Source organism: Notolepis coatsorum (genome assembly GCF_963971535.1).
Source record: "Notolepis coatsorum genome assembly, chromosome: 2".
NCBI lineage: Eukaryota > Metazoa > Chordata > Actinopteri > Aulopiformes > Paralepididae > Notolepis > Notolepis coatsorum.
In genome coordinates this window covers 214,567,797-214,586,640 of record NC_140166.1, presented here as the reverse complement: position 1 = coordinate 214,586,640, position 18,844 = coordinate 214,567,797, and the positions used below count along the sequence as shown (strand labels likewise).

The 18,844-nt window shown below is 42.9% G+C and overlaps 2 protein-coding genes across 2 annotated transcripts in view; one reads left to right on the top strand and one right to left on the bottom strand.

Annotated features, from left to right (window-relative positions):
- Window positions 1–3,529, bottom strand: part of trmt61a (tRNA methyltransferase 61A) — a 44,956-nt gene extending 41,427 nt beyond the window's left edge. Inside the window, exons 1-2 of the mRNA XM_084308852.1 lie at window positions 3,389–3,529; window positions 865–1,211 (exon numbers count right to left, since the gene is read on the bottom strand). Coding sequence (XP_084164978.1) covers window positions 865–1,195 — 331 coding nt within the window. The 5' untranslated portion in view covers window positions 1,196–1,211; window positions 3,389–3,529. The remainder of the gene's footprint in view (window positions 1–864; window positions 1,212–3,388) is intronic.
- A 2,782-nt stretch (window positions 3,530–6,311) lies between these two features.
- Window positions 6,312–14,226, top strand: ckba (creatine kinase, brain a). Its single transcript, XM_084308851.1, has 8 exons — window positions 6,312–6,415; window positions 7,764–7,965; window positions 8,953–9,107; window positions 9,803–9,935; window positions 10,688–10,859; window positions 11,552–11,675; window positions 11,961–12,150; window positions 13,782–14,226. The coding sequence occupies exons 2-8, from the start codon at window positions 7,773–7,775 to the stop codon at window positions 13,958–13,960; spliced, it is 1,146 nt and encodes a 381-aa protein (XP_084164977.1). The 5' UTR covers window positions 6,312–6,415; window positions 7,764–7,772; the 3' UTR covers window positions 13,961–14,226.
- Window positions 14,227–18,844: the final 4,618 nt, after the last annotated feature.

The following is an 18,844-nucleotide window of genomic DNA, read 5'->3' as shown; positions in this document are numbered from 1 at the left end:
ACAGAAAATTATTAAACTCACTGTCTACACAACGCTCTCCTGCAATCACAAGAAACCACTGTATGAAACACAACACCCATTCACCCAACGTCATAATGTTTTGAGTAGCCTAGGGATGGAAAGGACCCTGCTAGACCTCGACAGGTGTTTCAGTAAGGTGGGCCGGTGCAACGTTGAACAAACTAGCCTGCATTTAAACGGGGGGGGGGGGGTCTAATAGAAACAGAGTGATTTCGTCTCACCAGTAGGGCTGAACGATTAATCGATTTTAAATCGAAATCGCGATTTGTAATGATGCAATTAGCAAATCGCAAAAAAAAAGAAATCGCAAATCTTTTTTTTTTTTATTATTTAACCAGGAAGTCCCATTGAGATACAAGATCGGTTTGGGAGAGGGAGGTAAGGGGTTTTAGATTGTGTGTTGTGAAGTTTAGTCTTCAGAGAGGGAGAGTAAGTACAGAAAAAAATGGTACCGTTGGGTACCGGTATCGATTCCCAGGTAAAAAAAAACATTTTCAAGCCGCATTTTACAATAAACCTCTGTGGGGCTGCTTAAAAGAAATACAAATTATAATCGCAAATCATGTTTTTTCTTCTCATACATTTTCATTGAGTCCAATCCAATGGGTGCATTACCATCCGGGAGACGATAGGGGGCTGTATTTTCCCTGTTCGAGCTCATAGACAGTCCCAATGGTAACGTGAGGCTAGATTGATGAAGAATGAATGGATATCGCTAATAAAAGCAATAACGATTAAATAACGAGATTTCTCATCATTGGCACTCAAAGTGTTAATCGCAATCGCAATATGTCAGAAAAATCGCAATTAGATTATTTCCCAAAATCGTGCAGCCCTACTCACCAGACTCGCAGACGACGGACCCCGGCTTGAGCTCCAGCATCATGGTGATGTTGGCGATGTCTGTGGTGTACAGGATCTGCGTGCGGTGGGGCAGGTTGAGTGTCCACAGCTCTGGGGTCGGATGCAGCACGTGGACCCAACCGCCTTTGCTGCAGGTGACCTTTGAGCCGTAGCGCCGGCCAATCAGATCGGTGGAATGGCGGATGACGCCGTACTTCGTTTGCGTCTGTGCGCCCTGCTGCACTTTGACTGGCATCATGGAATCATGGCTCAGGTAAACAATGGCGATGTCCCCTTCCGCAATGAAATCTGAATACTCCACAAAACTCATGGCAAGACGGAAAGCCCTGTGGACCAATAAGAGAAGGGCGTTAGGGGGGGGAAATACTATACACAATATAGTGTAGTATAAATAGTATGATTTAGTTATATTATAATAAAATTCAAATAATACAATTATATAGTATAGTATATAGAAGTATAATATAGAATACATTATATAAATATATAGATAAATGTGTGTGTGTGTATAAATGAATGAACCTAAATATGCAATTTAACTGATTTATTTATGTTAATTTAATTGTGTTGATGTTTCCATTTCTGATAAATAAGTATGTACATTTTGTTTGGTTTGGTAAACATTGCACTTAGCCTATCAGTGTACTGTATGTGTGTAGGGGCAGGTACAAATACGATTTTTCTTCTTCCTGTTCCTTTCGGCCATGGAATTTAGTGGAGCATAATATTGATATGTTGGACTGTAATAATTCCATGTACGAATAAATAAAAATTAAATTAAATGGAAAAAAATCTCCATTGAATGCATGTCAGGCATGAGCATCAGCTGCCAAGGTCTAGGATAAGATATGAAATAAATCTATGCTATCCATTGTGGACACTGTGTACTAGGAAATGTCTACAATTATGAGAAGCATTCTGATTATTCTGTACCAGCACGCGCAGCTCTGCGTAGGACTGTGGTACCAGCAGCAATCAAATTAGGTGCCAGGGGTGTAAAGTACTTGAGTAATTGTACTTTGTTACAATACTTAAGTACTGTTTTTGGGGATTTGTACTTTACTCAAGTATTATTAGGTTTGTATACTTGTACCTTTTTTTATTTTATTTTTTTTATTCTTTTCCCCCCCCTTTCTTTTTCCGTTTTTCTCCCATCCCAATGTTAGTCGTTATGCCAATTCCCAATCCCCTACCTGGTCGTTGCGCACTCTACCCCCTACCGTCGGTCTGGGAGGGCGGAGACTATCACATGCTTCCTCCGACACATGTGTACCCAGCCCACCGCTTCTTTTCACCTGGCAGCGCGGACTCTCACTGGGAGAGTGTAACGTGTGGAAGGTCACACTACCTCCCCCAGGACCCGACCTCGCTGTGCAGGCGCCCCGACCGATCTATAGGAGTCGCTGTTTTGCAACGACCAGGACCCACCCACGTCGGCTTCCCACCCTCTAACACTGCCAATTGTGTTAGTATGGACGGTCGGCCAAGCCGGAAGCACCACAGCTGGATTCGATCCCATCGTCTCTGTGGTGGTGGGCAGATGCTTAGACTGCTGCGCCACCCTGTATACTTGTACTTTTACTCAATTACATTTCAGAAAAAATAAAACATACTTTTTTTTACTCGTACATTTAAAATGCATACCTGCAAAGTACATATCTCGCAGGTGCAACAATTTTAATTTGTATATTTTAATCAAATCCCCATCAATGGACAATGAACCCGCCCATACCCATGCTGATTGGTCCTTGTGTAAGACTAGAAAGCGGGGCTCTTTGATTAAACACCTGCTATCAGGAGTCAGGAAAAAGTTTTTACATTAACTTTTTAAAAGTAGAAACTTTTTGACTTTACTCAAGTGTGTTTTTAGCCAGATACTCTGACTTTTACTTGAGTCCGATTTTGAGACGGTACCCATACTTTCACTTAAGTATCATTTCTGGGTACTTTTTACACCAGTTAGGTGGAATGATGAGTCTCAAACTGAAGCCCAACGGTCACTTCTCACTCTACTGCTGAAGTGTTGGCTGCTGCTGCAACACAAACACAAACAGTAAGTGAAGTGATGCAACGTTGTGACAGTTAAGACAACAACTACCATCAAATAGTTAATGAAATATGATTAATAGTTAACGTTAATTAGAAATGGGGTTATTGTGTTCGGCTAACGTGTTTGTTTGGGTAACGTTATAAGTGAGATAAAGAGGGTAACGTTATAATTAACGTGGCGATTTAGCTCAAGTTGACTAACGTGGTCGTGGGCCTAAATTGTGAACATGTTTTAAAGCAAATGTTTTACACTTTATTAACGTTAAGGTCACGGTGCAAAAAAAGGTATATAATACTGACTCAAGTTAACGAACTAACGGACGTTTATCGCCAACGTTCCTAGCTATTCAGTAACGTTACTTTGGAACGAACCTATAGTTTAGCCACCGTTAGCCCCACATTACTAACCCAGCTAGTTAATAAGCACATGTGGCGGAACGTCAACCTAACGTACCTTAAGTAGCGTTATGTATCCAACGAGATAAAAACTAATAGCAATGGACAATAATATCTTAGTCCGTGACGTTAAATAGATGTATTGGTGATGATTATACTAACGACAGCATCCATTCATTGGGACTCCGGTCTGCAGCGCTGCACTGTAGCCACACCACGTGGTCTTGTTTTGAGGAAGTCCAGACTGGTCTGCGGCTGCGCAGCTCAAAGTCTGAAGCGCCATCATTATTAACCCTGTCACTGCCGCACTACCAAAACGGTTTGATTGATTGATTGAAAACTTTATTAACAGATTGCAGAATGGGTACAATACAGTACAGCGCAGACCAGAGAGAGACTTTCGTCTTGTTTACATCAGGGTCCCCCATTTTCAATTCATCATAACATGCATGACATACAGATAGACAGTACTGCGACAATAGACAGAAGGTTAACCCTTTCACTGCCACACACACACAACAGCCGGTTAACCCTTTCACTGCCACACACGACAGCCGGTTAACCCTTTCACTGCTACACTACCAACACGGTTAACCCTTTAACTGCGACAATACACAGAAGGTTAACCCTTTCACTGCTACACACGACATCCGGTTAACCCTTTCACTGCCGCACTACCAAAACGGTTAACCCTTTCACTGCGACAATACACAGAAGGTTAACCCTTTCACTGCTACACACGACATCCGGTTAACCCTTTCACTGCCGCACTACCAAAACGGTTAACCCTTTCACTGCGACAATACACAGAAGGTTAACCCTTTCACTGCTACACACGACAGCCGGTTAACCCTTTCACTGCCGCACTACCAACACGGTTAACCCTTTCACTGCGACAAATACACAGAAGGTTAACCCTTTCGCTGCCACACACGACAGCCGGTTAACCCTTTCACTGCCGCACTACCAAAACGGTTAACCCTTTCACTGCGACAATACACAGAAGGTTAACCCTTTCACTGCTACACATGACAGCCGGTTAACCCTTTCACTGCCGCACTACCAAAACGGTTAACCCTTTCACTGCGACAATACACAGAAGGTTAACCCTTTCACTGCTACACACGACATCCGGTTAACCCTTTCACTGCCGCACTACCAACACGGTTAACCCTTTCACTGCGACAATCCACAGAAGGTTAACCCTTTCGCTGCCACACGACAGAAGGTTAACCCTTTCACTGCCACACGACAGAAGGTTAACCCTTTCACTGCGACAAATACACAGAAGGTTAACCCTTTCACTGCTACACACGACATCCGGTTAACCCTTTCACTGCCGCACTACTAAAACGGTTAACCCTTTCACTGCGACAATACACAGAAGGTTAACCCTTTCACTGCTACACACGACATCCGGTTAACCCTTTCACTGCCGCACTACCAACACGGTTAACCCTTTCACTGCGACAATACACAGAAGGTTAACCCTTTCGCTGCCACACGACAGAAGGTTAACCCTTTCACTGCCACACGACAGAAGGTTAACCCTTTCACTGCGACAAATACACAGAAGGTTAACCCTTTCACTGCTACACACGACATCCGGTTAACCCTTTCACTGCCGCACTACCAAAACGGTTAACCCTTTCACTGCGACAATACACAGAAGGTTAACCCTTTCACTGCTACACACGACATCCGGTTAACCCTTTCACTGCCGTACTACCAAAACGGTTAACCCTTTCACTGCGACAATACACAGAAGGTTAACCCTTTCACTGCTACACACGACATCCGGTTAACCCTTTCACTGCTGCACTACCAACACGGTTAACCCTTTCACTGCGACAATACACAGAAGGTTAACCCTTTCGCTGCCACACGACAGAAGGTTAACCCTTTCACTGCCACATGACAGAAGGTTAACCCTTTCACTGCGACAAATACACAGAAGGTTAACCCTTTCGCTGCCACACACGACAGCCGGTTAACCCTTTCACTGCCACGCGACAGAAGGTTAACCCTTTACTATCACACACAACCGACGGTCACGGTCACAGTGAAAGGGTTAACGCTGCTTTACCGACAATTCTCGAAGACACTCTGACGTCACGAGATCGCCGCCATCTTGGTATTGGGGAAACAAACGGATTTCTACTGATCAAATGTATGCATTGAGCTCCGTTTTTATTACATATTTGATCACATTCTTGTTAATTTCATAACCTTTTCATATATATTTTTTTCTTTTTTTTATATTGAGGTCAACATGGCATTTCACTATTTCGAAAGCCTTTCTGGTGATGATTCTAAGTGCATGTTTCCCCCAAGCCATAGACATGCACTTAGATAGAAAGTAAAAATAGATGTTGGAAATGTTGTATTAGAGCCGTATCTCTAACAACCACTAACGTCAAGAGACTCTAATCAACATTAATTAATTTTTATCCTCGCATGCTCTCTTCCCCCACTTCCCCCTACTACCCCTCACGAGAAGTGCAGTGATGATCTATGTAAAGATGATTGGCACTGAACTGACTGACTGGCAGATGGTTTGTAAATCTGTGATGATGTAGATGCGTGCAAAAAGTGCACGTTGCCTGGCTCCAAATTATGACGTAATGGTCTAACAAAAATATTTTCATTATACCGTATTCTGCATTAAAAAAAAGTGTAGCATGTTTCTTTCTTTTAAAATGGAATTGGAAAGGATAGTTATTTATATATAAATAAAAAATACAACTTCCACAAGAATAGCACAAGAGGCAGCTATTATAATCCCAGGCTGTGGTTTGATCGCTTCTGATATAATGTATGCAGCTGTTATGCAGTATAGTCCTCCTGGGCCAAAAAGCCCCCACAACTGCATCTCTCAACGCGTCCAATTGAATGAATGGACTACAAATACTGGCCAATGGGAGCCGAGTCCGCCTCCTATAAAGGAGGCTAGATCTCGGGGCTTTGTTCCAACAACCAGAGAGGTCCTGAACACTGGTGCTGGCTGCGCTCCTCGGTCGGAAACATAGGGATCTTTGTATCAACCACTAGTAGTAGTAGTCATCCGCAGATTCGGCGACAACAGGTAGGATGCTCGTCTTTATTATGGGATTACATTTTTTCTATACACAAACATAATGCATGTTTTGGAGTTTAATAACTGGTGCATAACGGTATACACCGATACAATAGAATGGCCATCCTTGGCTAAATTGATAGGCCTGCTTCATTGCAAGGATTTTTTTTTTTTATCTAACACAACATTATAGGAATTTCAACAGATGATGGAAATTATCTGAAGAGATCCTACCATTTTTAATAACTGGTGCATAATGGTATACCGATACAATAGAATGGCCATCCTTGGCTAAATTGATAGGCCTGCTTCATTGCAAGTATTTTTTTATTTTTTCATCTAACACAACATTATAGGAATTTCAACAGATGAAGAGATCCTACAATTTTTGGCATAATGCTAATTGCATGCCCGAATACATTATGCTGCTGCTATACATTATTATGGGCTATATCATTTTATTGTTCGATTTTGGTTGGGTGTGTATATCTCACCTTCACCTTCATTTGTTTGAAAGATTTGGTACAATTTAAAATCGTGTTTTTCAATCTCATTTCATTTTAGGTACTTTTTAGGTATAAGATAATGTAGATGTAAAATTGCCCAAATTGTTAGAACTGTTATTGTTGTTGTTGTGAAAATGATTACAAAAGCCCTTTGATCTATATCCCCCTGGATATCCAAATGTGTTTGACCTACTAAATTTAACTAAATTGTAGCAAACTAGTTTGTTTCATTACTTGTTTGGAATAACTAGCTGATATTCTTTTACAACGACTGACAACTGACTGGTGGGCCAATCAGGGCAAGTAGATTATGCAATGCTTTCAGGGAAGCATATTTACACATAATACAGACTGTACTGTACTGTATTTATCACCTGCTAGCACAGGTTAGCCAATGTTCATATCCCATAGCAACCTACCACACTGGTCCCATGAATTTGTTTATAAAAGCTTAATTTATTATGATACTACTAACTTGACATCTCCTTTCAATGGACGGAGGGCCATGCCCCCTCAATATACTGTACTGTTCTCTGAGAGGGTGCACTAAAACAGTTATAACAAATCAAATACACCTGAAGCTGAAAAAAAAACCACACACCTCACATTAACATTCCACAATAAGCCATTTTTTCGGACTGAATTGACATTATTGTACCGTTTCTTTAATTTAGTTTTGGGATTATTTCTCATATTTCTGACATATAAACTGCATTCCAACACTCAAGCTCTGAAGACTAAAGCTCTGAAGACTAACTGGCTATGTTCGTCAAATATGGGCATGTTGTAAATGTTCTGTGATCTGTCTGTTCGCTTTGTTGGTTGTTCACCCGTTTCTTCCTGGACTCCAGGGATCAGCCATGCCTTTCGGTAACACCCATAACCAGATGAAGCTGAAATATGCCAACGACCAGGAGTACCCGGACCTCAGCAAACACAATAATCATATGTCCAAGATCATAACTCCTGCTCTATACGAACGGCTGAGGAGCAAACAGACACCCAGTGGATTTACTCTGGACGATGTCATTCAAACCGGGATTGATAACCCAGGTACAAATCCAAGCCATCTGTTCTGCTTCATCGATCGTGTTTAATAGCAAGAGTAGGCGTCCGGTAAAACTGCTTTAATGTGTTCCAGCGAGGGATTTCTCTTTGCACTGTGACCTTGGATAGGATATAAAAATCTAGGCGGAACATTTACAAAACATTTAATCAGTTCTTATCAAACCACTATACCATATCTGCATTTAAATGACATGCCCACCAATAAGGACCTTCAGGCATCTTCTATCTATTTCTATCTTCTGAGGAGAATTGAGATTAATCTGATGGTGCTTCTCTACACATAACAAGGCAGGCAGCTTATCCCCTTACCCCGTAGAATGTCTGTCTGTTGTTTGGCTCTGAAACTATGGCCAAACTGACAATCAAGAGGCTGTCAGCTGAGGAAGAGTACCCAGATCTGAGTCAGCACAACAACCACATGGCCAAGGTCTTGACCCTGGACCTGTACAAGGAGCTCAGAGAGCATGCCACCCCGAATGGCTTCAGCATAGACAAGGTCATTCAGACAGGGGTTAATCCTGGTACTGTGCTATAGACCACGCTGAGCCTGACTCTCATACAACACGTTTGAACAGTTTAGTGAGGTTGTTTGTTTTAGGGATGCACCGGTACCAATAGCAGATATATTCTAAAATAGAATACCTGTATTGGAGAATTTTCCACGATACTCAATCAACAAGAAACATGACTAACGTGCCAAAAATCAAACGGAGCGACTTGATTTGCTGCATTTGACACGTTAACTCTCTCTAATGGAGAACATTTTATTATATTAAATGTTGTGTCCAATGACCCCAAAATGACAGTCCAAGTCTATACTGTTCATTAAAAGTAAGGGATCGGATCAATACTCTGTATCGGCCGATGCCCAACTTCCAGGGGAAAGTTGTATCGGTGAATCCCTAGTTTGTTTAGTCTATGATGACCTACCCCAGTGCCTCCTTATCTTACCCTCTTATGGCTTGTGTCCAGGCCATCCCTTCATCATGACTGTGGGATGTGTGGCTGGAGACGAGGAGACATATGAGGTCTTCAAAGAGCTACTGGACCCCGTGATCGAGGACAGACACGGTGGATACAAACCCTCAGACAAGCACAAGACCGACCTGGACCCATCCCACCTGAAGGTACTGGAGTACTCTTGAAATGGATTAGTTGGCTCATAGGAGTCTTTCCACTTAGTTTAACCCTTTCACTGCCGCACTACCAAATGGTTAACACTTTCACGGCGACAATACACGGAAGGTTAACCCTTTCACTGCCACACTACAGCAGGTTAACCCTAACCATCGGTAGTGTGATGGTAAAGGGTTAACCTTCTGTAGTGTGGCAGTGAAATGGTTAATGCCAGTGGTGGAAGGTAAGCAAGTATCTTTACTCAAAGTACAATTAAAGTACTTTACACAAGTATTCTCATTTTAGGGAACTTAGCACTTTTACTCCACAGCACATGTTCTTAACATTTTGAAGCGTGTCAACTTCAAGATGATGTAATCAGAGCCAGCATAACTGGACCACATACCACTTTAACATAACTTTTAGAGGTCAATTGATGAAGGACTGAATGCTGCCTAGCACTGGAATACACAAACTTCATATTGAATGTGTACTTTTACTTTTTATACTTAAGTACATTCAATATCAAATACTCCATTTTTATTTAAGTCAAGATTTTAATGAAAAAAGAGAAAATATTATCCGGGTATTTTCTAAATTTACATAGATAAAGTAACTGTGTACTACCTCCACCACGGTTGAATGCAAACATTCTTGCTTAAATGTATTTAGCGAAGACATTTTAACTGGGTCTCCTTTCCCACAGGGCGGCGACGACCTTGACCCCAACTACGTCCTGAGCTCCCGCGTGCGAACAGGCCGGAGCATCCGTGGCTTCTGCCTGCCACCACACTGCAGCCGCGGAGAGCGACGCGCCGTCGAGCAGATCTCCATCGAAGGTAGAGCACCCGCGTTGACTTTGAGAGAAGAGATGAATGAACGAATGGCTGCATTTATAGAACTAGTACGACACAAAGCGTTTTGGAATGACTTAGTACATATTTCAGTATGGGTGGCTCCAGTGGGGAAACTAACCCCAAACCCTGGAAGCATTTAGTGCCATGCTCAGAGTGACGAGTTGTGTACTCATTGACCCACTGAGCTGCACAGGACCAGATGTGTTCATTGGTTTGCCTGGCCAGTGGCTGCAGTCACGAGGCAGGAAACGTTACACTGCTGCCAGGAGTGGAATGAAAGTGTTTGCAGAAAGCAAAAGCAGAACAGAATGTGGTGGTCTCCTCTCGGACCACAATGTTGCAATGAACCGAGGTTGATGCTAGATTGAACAAGATCATCAGTGTTTTATATGGGGCTGTCGGTTCTTGGCCAAGCTGCAGAGCCGCAAGTCACAAATTCTAACGTTAAAGGTTGTTTACAAACCTATCCCTAACCTTAAGCCTTCCACTGTCTAAAATGTTTACAATAAATGTAAAAATGTCCTTCCAAGCTGTCCTATCTAGCATCTACCATATACCAAGTCCAGAGTCCTTGTGTTCAATTATGTTGTAGAGGGTGCCCTCTAGTGGCCGTATGTAATGATGTAGGCCTATAGTATTTTCATGTTGACTGTAAACTTGAAGTTGAAAAATGTCATGTTCCTCTTGTGGAAGCTGTGGTCTTCATCAAACCTTTCCGTTTCTTTCCCCTGCAGCTCTGGACGCCCTCAAAGGAGACCTGAAAGGCACTTATTACGCTCTGAAGGACATGTCAGATGCTGAGCAGCAACAGCTCATCGATGACCACTTCCTGTTTGACAAGCCTGTCTCTCCTCTGCTGCTGGCCTCTGGAATGGGTCGTGACTGGCCTGATGCCAGGGGGATCTGGTGAGGGCCTTCTCCATACACTTCTAGTTGCAGATCTTCATTTTGTCATAGTTATAAGCTCTGGTTTCACAACGAGTGTCATGATTTCTCTCTCGCTCTTTCAATCCCCCTCCCTCCCTCCCTCCAAAAATTAGATTAAAATGTATTGTCATCATACAGCACAAGTACAGTACAACGAAAATAAGTTTGGCATCGAAACAGAGTGCAAATGTAAGAGTAAAGTGCAATAGTAATATACAATGTACAGGTGATTAAACTGGGTATAAAATATATAAACGACGAGTACTACTGAGGGTGGTGCTTATCAGATGTATGTACTGTACAGAGTTGTAGTATTAATATGTACAGTGATACAGGTATAAAGATAGTATGGTGGTAGTCATACTGGCCAGCAGCGTAACTAGTAAGAGTAGGATATGTAGATATAGATATAGTATCTACAGATATGTAAAAAGATTATGTGCAGGTAAGTACAGACGGGTGTGGATAGACGGATATATATATATACGGTGAGAATTAAAAAAATATATACGGGTATATACAGCATTATTGTACATGCTATCATACAGAGTTATGGGTTATATATGCAGGTGTATAAGTAAGCATATAGAAGGATTATATGCAGGTATATTTATAGAAATATGGATATATATATATATATATGCATTAAATATAAATCTTTTATATTTAAGGCACAACAACAACAAGACATTCCTGGTCTGGGTGAACGAGGAGGACCACCTGCGTGTCATCTCCATGGAGAAAGGTGGCAACATGAAGGAGGTCTTCAACCGCTTCTGCACCGGCCTCACCAAGGTGCGGAGAACCAGCATCAAAATTACTTCTCTAACTTAACACTTCCTTAACCCTTTCACTACCCCACTACAGAAGGTTAACCCTTTCACTACCTTTCACTGCTGAAAGGGTTAAAGTTAACCTTCTGTAGTGTGGTTGTGAAAGGGTTAACCCTTTATCGTGTGACAGTGAAAGGGTTAACCTTCTGTATTGTCACAGTGAAATGGTTAACCCTTTGGTAGTGAAAGGGTTAAAAGATGTATTATACAAAGGATGCCGAGGTCACCGTCACCCTGTCTCTTCCAGATCGAGTCCCTGTTCAAAGAGAGGAGCCACTCCTTCATGTGGAACGAGCACCTGGGCTACGTCCTGACCTGCCCCTCCAACCTGGGCACAGGGCTGCGCGCCGGAGTCCACGTCAAGCTGCCCAAGATGAGCAAACACGCCAAGTTCGAGGAGATCCTCAAGAAGCTGAGGCTGCAGAAACGTGGAACCGGTACGTTCTGGTTCCCTCGTCACGGTCCGTCCGTGATCTGGGCCGGACATCTAACTATACGTTCAAATGCAACACGAAAAGGACATTTAGAGATGGTGCAAACGGGAGGCGAACAGAAGCAGCTTTGCTCTCGAGTTGAGAATATTTCAACTTGAGCGAGAAATCCATCAGCGAGATGTAGCAAATTATAGGTATATCTTAACAATGGATATGAAATACACTGCTGTGAACGCTCTGTGGTCTATAGACACTGAATTGGTTTCGTAGAGGTCAACAATGCCGCTGTTGAGACCAAACGCACTACCATGTCTTCACACCAGTTTAGCTAGTTAGCCACGTCGAACTGACCCGAGTAAAGCAAGACAATATTCTATTTGCGTTGTATCTGAACTAGTGATGCACGATATATCGGCCGCCGATATAATATCGGCCGATATGGCCGTTTTTTTTACACATCGGTATCGGTCCGATATCAAGATAGGGCCGATATATATATATATATATATTTTTTTTTTTATCTTTTTCTTTTCTTTTTACATGTTTTGGCCTTAAATAGTTTCAAAATTTCTGTCATTTCTGAAAATAAGTTACAAAAGTAAAAAAAAAAAAATGCGTTTTGGAAAATAGCTCTTTATTTGATTATCATAAAAAAGTGTTTTCTATACAGAGATATCGGTAAATATCGGTATCGGCCAGAACAGCAATATTAATATCGGTTATCGGTATCGACCACAATTTTCACATCGGTGCATCACTAATCTGAACATACATCACTTATTATCACTCTTCTTGATCCTCCAATCACAACTGTTGCTTCCCCCAGATAAACAAAAGAAGCAACCGTTGTGATTGGAGGATCAAGAGAAGAGGGCAGGGTTTGAGATAGGTCGAAGAACAGTGCAAGTCTGTTAAAGAGGAATGCCACCCATTTTGTCTTCCTGTTCCCCAGAGGACAGTCAGTATTTGTGAACACACACCACTCTCTAAAGCTAGAAATCGGAGGGAGAGCCATCCAATCAGTGATGCCACAAACCTCACAAATGAGGTTTTAATTCTAGTCAAGACGTAGTCATGCTAGAATAAACTTAATTTGGGTGTAAGAGCTCACACAAACATTTCATGGCCTCAAACTGATAATAAGTCCCATTCCTTATCTATTGAGCAGCCCCAGATTTTACATCCCAGTGACGTCACCAATTGGAGGGGTTTTTCTCTGACTTCCAGCTTTAGGAGAGAGTGGTGCATGTTCACACAGTGACTGAACTGTCTTAGGGCACAGGAAGAACATACGTGAATTCTTAAAATAGGTGGAATTCCCTTTTAAGTGTTCAGATGAACAATATTTTCAAACCTAATGTTGAATGGGATGTTGTGTATATTCATTAGGACAGTTGAGTACTTTTGGGTGATGCATCCCATTCACATTCAAAAGTTATTTGGATTGGCTTTACAACTGCAAATACATGTTTTACAGAGATGCATGGGGCTTGTAATGTTCTTCTCCAGGGTTCAGTTGTAATCTCTCAGACAATTTAATTAAAAAAATGGAATCAACTGCATTTTGGATGGAAGGTTTGGGTTGGAAAGATGATTGTTAAATCATATTATACACCCTGCTCTCTTTGTCTCAGGTGGCGTGGACACTGCTGCTGAGGGTGGGGTGTTCGACCTCTCCAACAATGACAGACTGGGCTTCTCTGAGGTGGAGCTGGTCCAGATGGTGGTGGATGGAGTCAAGCTGCTGGTGCAGATGGAGAAGAAGCTGGAGAAGGGCCAGTCCATCGATAGCTTGATGCCCGCCCAGAAGTAAACCGCCCCCCGATGACGTCCCTCCTTCCCTCCTCCTCTCTCCTTCCGTTGTCCCAATGAATGTTTGACACCGTCCTGGAATGCACTATTTTTTTCCCCCCATTCATATTTTTATTAGAAGTTGGGTACAGAGATATTCAGTTCACATCTGTATCAATTAGGGATAATTTGTCCCGCCTACTTCTTTCTGGAATGCACTCTTATTAAGAAGCACTTGCTCTCACACAAAGTTGTTCTTGAGTGTGGAATAAAACTGTTCTGATCCGAGTCGATCGTCTGTTCTTTCGTCCATGCAATGGACCTCTCACTGCTTTCTCGCTAGCCAAAAATAGCCTGTAACCATTAGCAGAACAGGTCAATGACATCCGGTCATTTGGTGTTAGCAATGTGGCTCTTAAAACTTGGCTAGTAAAACACACTCCTCCTGTAAAACCTAATTTGACCTCTCACCTCACATGCAGTTTAACTGATAACATTACTTGTAAACAGGAATGGAAAACACCACTCATTTTCACCGTAGGTGGGGTGAGAGGTGTATGAAATGTCTGGAATCTTACGGTTGAATTACTGGCAAGTAATCTCTCACTCTCCCGGAGTCCCCATACAGATCTATATACTTCGTCAATGTAGATGTTTGCCTAAAAGTAAGAATTCCTAGTTAGTAGTTGCATTAGTCTTTATGCGAGTTGTGAAAGGCCGATCTCCTCAGAAGATAAGATACTGGTTATGGGATGTCACAGAATTTCATATTTTCAAATTTGAACTCTAGATGTCTGCAGTTCTCACCCCATACTGTTTTACAGAGATGCATAGTGAGGAAAGGTAATTAAAGGGTCATTGCAGATTGTTGTAGGTTACATGTAACAAGCTGGAGTGATGTTGCCCAAGGTACTGTAGGTGCAAGTTCCTATATTGCAGTTCTAAGCACTCTATCTGTTTTATAAAAATCCAAAAGATGCCCTGAAATGGTTGCATAATTGTGCTGTAGACGTAGTAGTTTAGTACCTTAAACAGGTAAATAGCAGTTGGCAGTGATTCACTCGGACTTGTATTAAAATAACACACCAACATTATGGAAAATGCTGAGAGTCGATGGATACCAATTTCCTCTGCATTCAGTAGAAAGTGATCCAGCTGCAAGCTGGTCCTAGCTTAACAAAAATTAATAGAGGCGGATTGGGACCAGCTAGCTTAGCTGTTGGCCAAAAACTCCCAGAGTTTTAAGCTAGGCTATAGTGGTCCGTATCCGCTTCATTTGTGCTAAACTAGGCTAGCTTGCAGTCGGTTGTCAAATTAAATGTTCTCTCTGCACTTGACCCATCCCATCGTCCTTCCCCCGAAGGGCAACCCGGGAGCAGACATGGGACCAATCCAAGTGCTCCTGTCCGTCTTCGTCAAGGACACAACAGTGCTAGCGATCTGTTCTGCATGATTTTCCCTTGGGTTTATCTTTTTCTGGAGGGGAAACCCTTGCAAGCACGGAGAGAACATGCAAACTCCACACAGCACTCCACCTGGGTACCGGTCCCCTGCAACCCGGTCCCCAGGCGGGAATCGAAACCCAGGATCTTCTTGCTGTGAGGCTGAATGAATGAAAACTTTATTTAACAGATTGCAGAATGGGTACAATACAGTACGGGACAGAAGAAAGTATTTGTGAACCAACAACCAAGGAACAAGAATAATAAAAATGGTCCACAGTACACACAGACGGCAAGGAGAAATCTAAATGGAAATGGATTGATGAACTGCACGTAGTGAACTGAACACAGTAGCATAACGACAGATTGACCAGAGCACATGGGTGACCTCCAAATGCACTGTGGCGCAGCGGCAGGCAGCCCCAGTTACATCACAGATTGGAGGGTTCTCTCTTTGATTTCTAGCTTTGATCGAGCTGGCCCAAGGCACAGGAAGAACATACTGTATGTGAATTCTTAAAATGGGTGAGAATGTCCTGTTTTCTCACTTTGTACTGTAATATCAAGGGAACTATAAAAGAAGGAAAGGTCATCATGTCAAAATACCAGCATTTTATGCTCTTGCTTGGTGCCAGACTTTGGTGCCAGTTCTATTGAAGCCTATGGGAGATACAACATAAAATATACAAGCTATATGAGGAAATATACATCAACCAATATATCAAAAAAATATGCAACAAATTGCAGATAATTCTGACATCCAAGATAATAACCTGTTCTTAATGAAGGAGGAGACGGCTGATCCCAATCAACTCAATGTCGGCCAAACTGAACGTTTTCAGGTCACTACATCCCGCTCAAGCCCATGTCCATCCCATCGCCGTTGTGTCCTTGGGCAAGACACTTAACCTACTTGCCTCGTATGAATGTGTATGCATGTGAATGAATGTAGGTGGTGGTCGGAGGGATGATTATTCGCCACGCTTCCGTGAGTCTGCCTCAGGGCAGCTCTGGCTGCAATTGTAGCTTACCACCACCGGTATGACTGTGTATGAACGAATAATGGACTCTGTGAAGCACTCTGGGTGTCATGAAGAGCGCTATATAAATCCAAGTCATTATTATTATTATTATTACATAGTGACGTGATGACCCTCCCTTCTTTTATAGTTTCCTTGGGTAATATAAGGAACTAAGATTGTTTGACGGACAGGCAAACAACCTATCACAGTGAGGAACTATTAGTGTGTTTACATGCACATTGATATTCCTGAGTTGGCACATCTAAACACCATATCCTGTTAATAACAGCAAGGATGGGCGCCGCAGTGGCGAACCACATAGCGCGCTCAGCCGCGACACGGCCGAACCGGGTTCGATTCCCGAACCCGTCGTTATTTGTCGAATGTCTTCCCCCCACTCTGTCTCCCATTCCTCCTCTGTCTCTCTCTACTGGACTGCCCAGTAGCAATAAAGCGATAAAACGCCAAAAAATTTATATAAAAAAAAAAAAAATAACAGCAAGGATAAGCTCATATTCCAACTACGAGAAACCCGAACAAGATCGCTGGGATATGCTGATATTAGTCGGGACAGGGGCACGGAAACACCTTATCATGTTTACTTCTGGGTTTTTGATTAAAAATGTCAATGGAAATATTCACAATATTACATTTGCTCATATACAGGCATATTAGTAATCAGGATATGAACATGTGTATAAACACCTTATCCCATCTAAGATTGAATATCTCACACGCCAAGCCCTGGCAGCACATCACATCCCCTCCACCCTCATCCACCTCCACTGGCTCCCGGTCAAGTCCTGTACCTACAAATCCCCCCAGTACCTATCTGACCTCCACACCCCCATGCCTCCCAGTACCTATCTGACCTCCTCCTCCACCCCTACACCCCCTCATTGCCCCGCAGTACCTATCTGACCTCCTCCACCACCCCTACACCTCCTCCATGCCCCCCAGTACCTATCTGACCTCCTCCACCCCCTCCCAGAGTCTGTGATCCTCAGACACAGATCTCCATCCTTCACATCCTCCTATGAACCTTTGTGGACAGAGCCCCCAGCGTGGCGCCCCCACCCTCTGGAACCCTCTCCTGGCTGAGATCATCTCTGCCACATCCTTGGACTCCTTCAAGACGGCCCTGAAAACCCACCTGTTGACAAAGGACTACTGCCTCTAGTCATCTCCCTGTCCTTTATCGTTGTTGTTGTTTATTGTTTACTAATGTCTTATGTGTCTTTTCTATTGCTTTGTAAAGGATCCTTGAGTTTCTTGAAAGGCGCAATATAGATCCAAGCTGTTTAGAACGCCCCTTTTCAATAGAACCGTTGCTACGTGTTGATACATGATTTATAATTTCATGTCTTATAACTTGACGTCTTATTACTGGCACGTCTGGCAGTGGAAGGGTAATATCCTGCTTTTTTAACGTCTTACCAATCCTACCACTGCAAAAGCTTTGTTTTTTCTTTTTTCAAAAGTGGTTAGGAAGAGGAAGTGAAGGTTATGGTGAGTGTTCAAGTGTCCACAACAACAGAGGGTCTAGACGAGGCCTGGGGGTGTCTCGGGACAGGAAGGAGCATCATGTATGTGGACACGCACGCACACACACATAGGAGGACAAAGGGTACTCAGAAGGGTGTGTGTGCGTGTGTGGCCTGGGGGCGGAGTCTCAGGACAGGAAGGAGGACTGTGAATGTAGACACGCACACACACACACAGGAAGACAAAGGCTACTCAGGAGGGCGTGTGGGTGTCGTGAGGTCACTTCCTCCATGTACCAGTGACACAGAGTTCCCTGACTCTGATCCCTTACTCTAGATCTCCATCTGCGTCCTCTTCCCTTTTGCTCTTCAATCCGGAAGAAAAGATGGATTCTGATAAAACAAGGTTGTAAAAACGGATACAGTTTTTTTTATCTCGAAGGATCATTGAGAGCGAGCTCTCATTTACAATGAAGTCAAGAAATACAACACATAATAAAACATTAAAAAAACTGAAAAGTCTATCAATTCAATATTTAAAATAATTGAAAACAACTGCAGACTGTGGTGAAATGGTTTGCTATTATAGATTTAAACTGATCAATAGAGAGTTTGAACCCCTTTAGCCAAGACCCTAACCCTGATCTCTGCAAACGAGAGGGCCTACCTGGGAGAGGTAGAGAACCTGGCGCTGTGGTGCCGGGAGAACAGCCTCTCCCTGAACATCAGCAAAACTAAAGAGATGATTGTGGATTTTAGGTCGGTGGCTAGGGACTACAGCCCCCTCAGCATCTACGGGGGACCGGTCGAGAAAGTGAACAGCTTCAAGTACCTCAGAGTCCACATATCCGAAGTCTTGACATGGACCACACACATTGACAGTGTAGTAAAGAAGGCACGACAACGCCTCTACTTCCTTAGGCGCCTAAGGAAGTTCAAAACGAGTTAGAAGATCCTA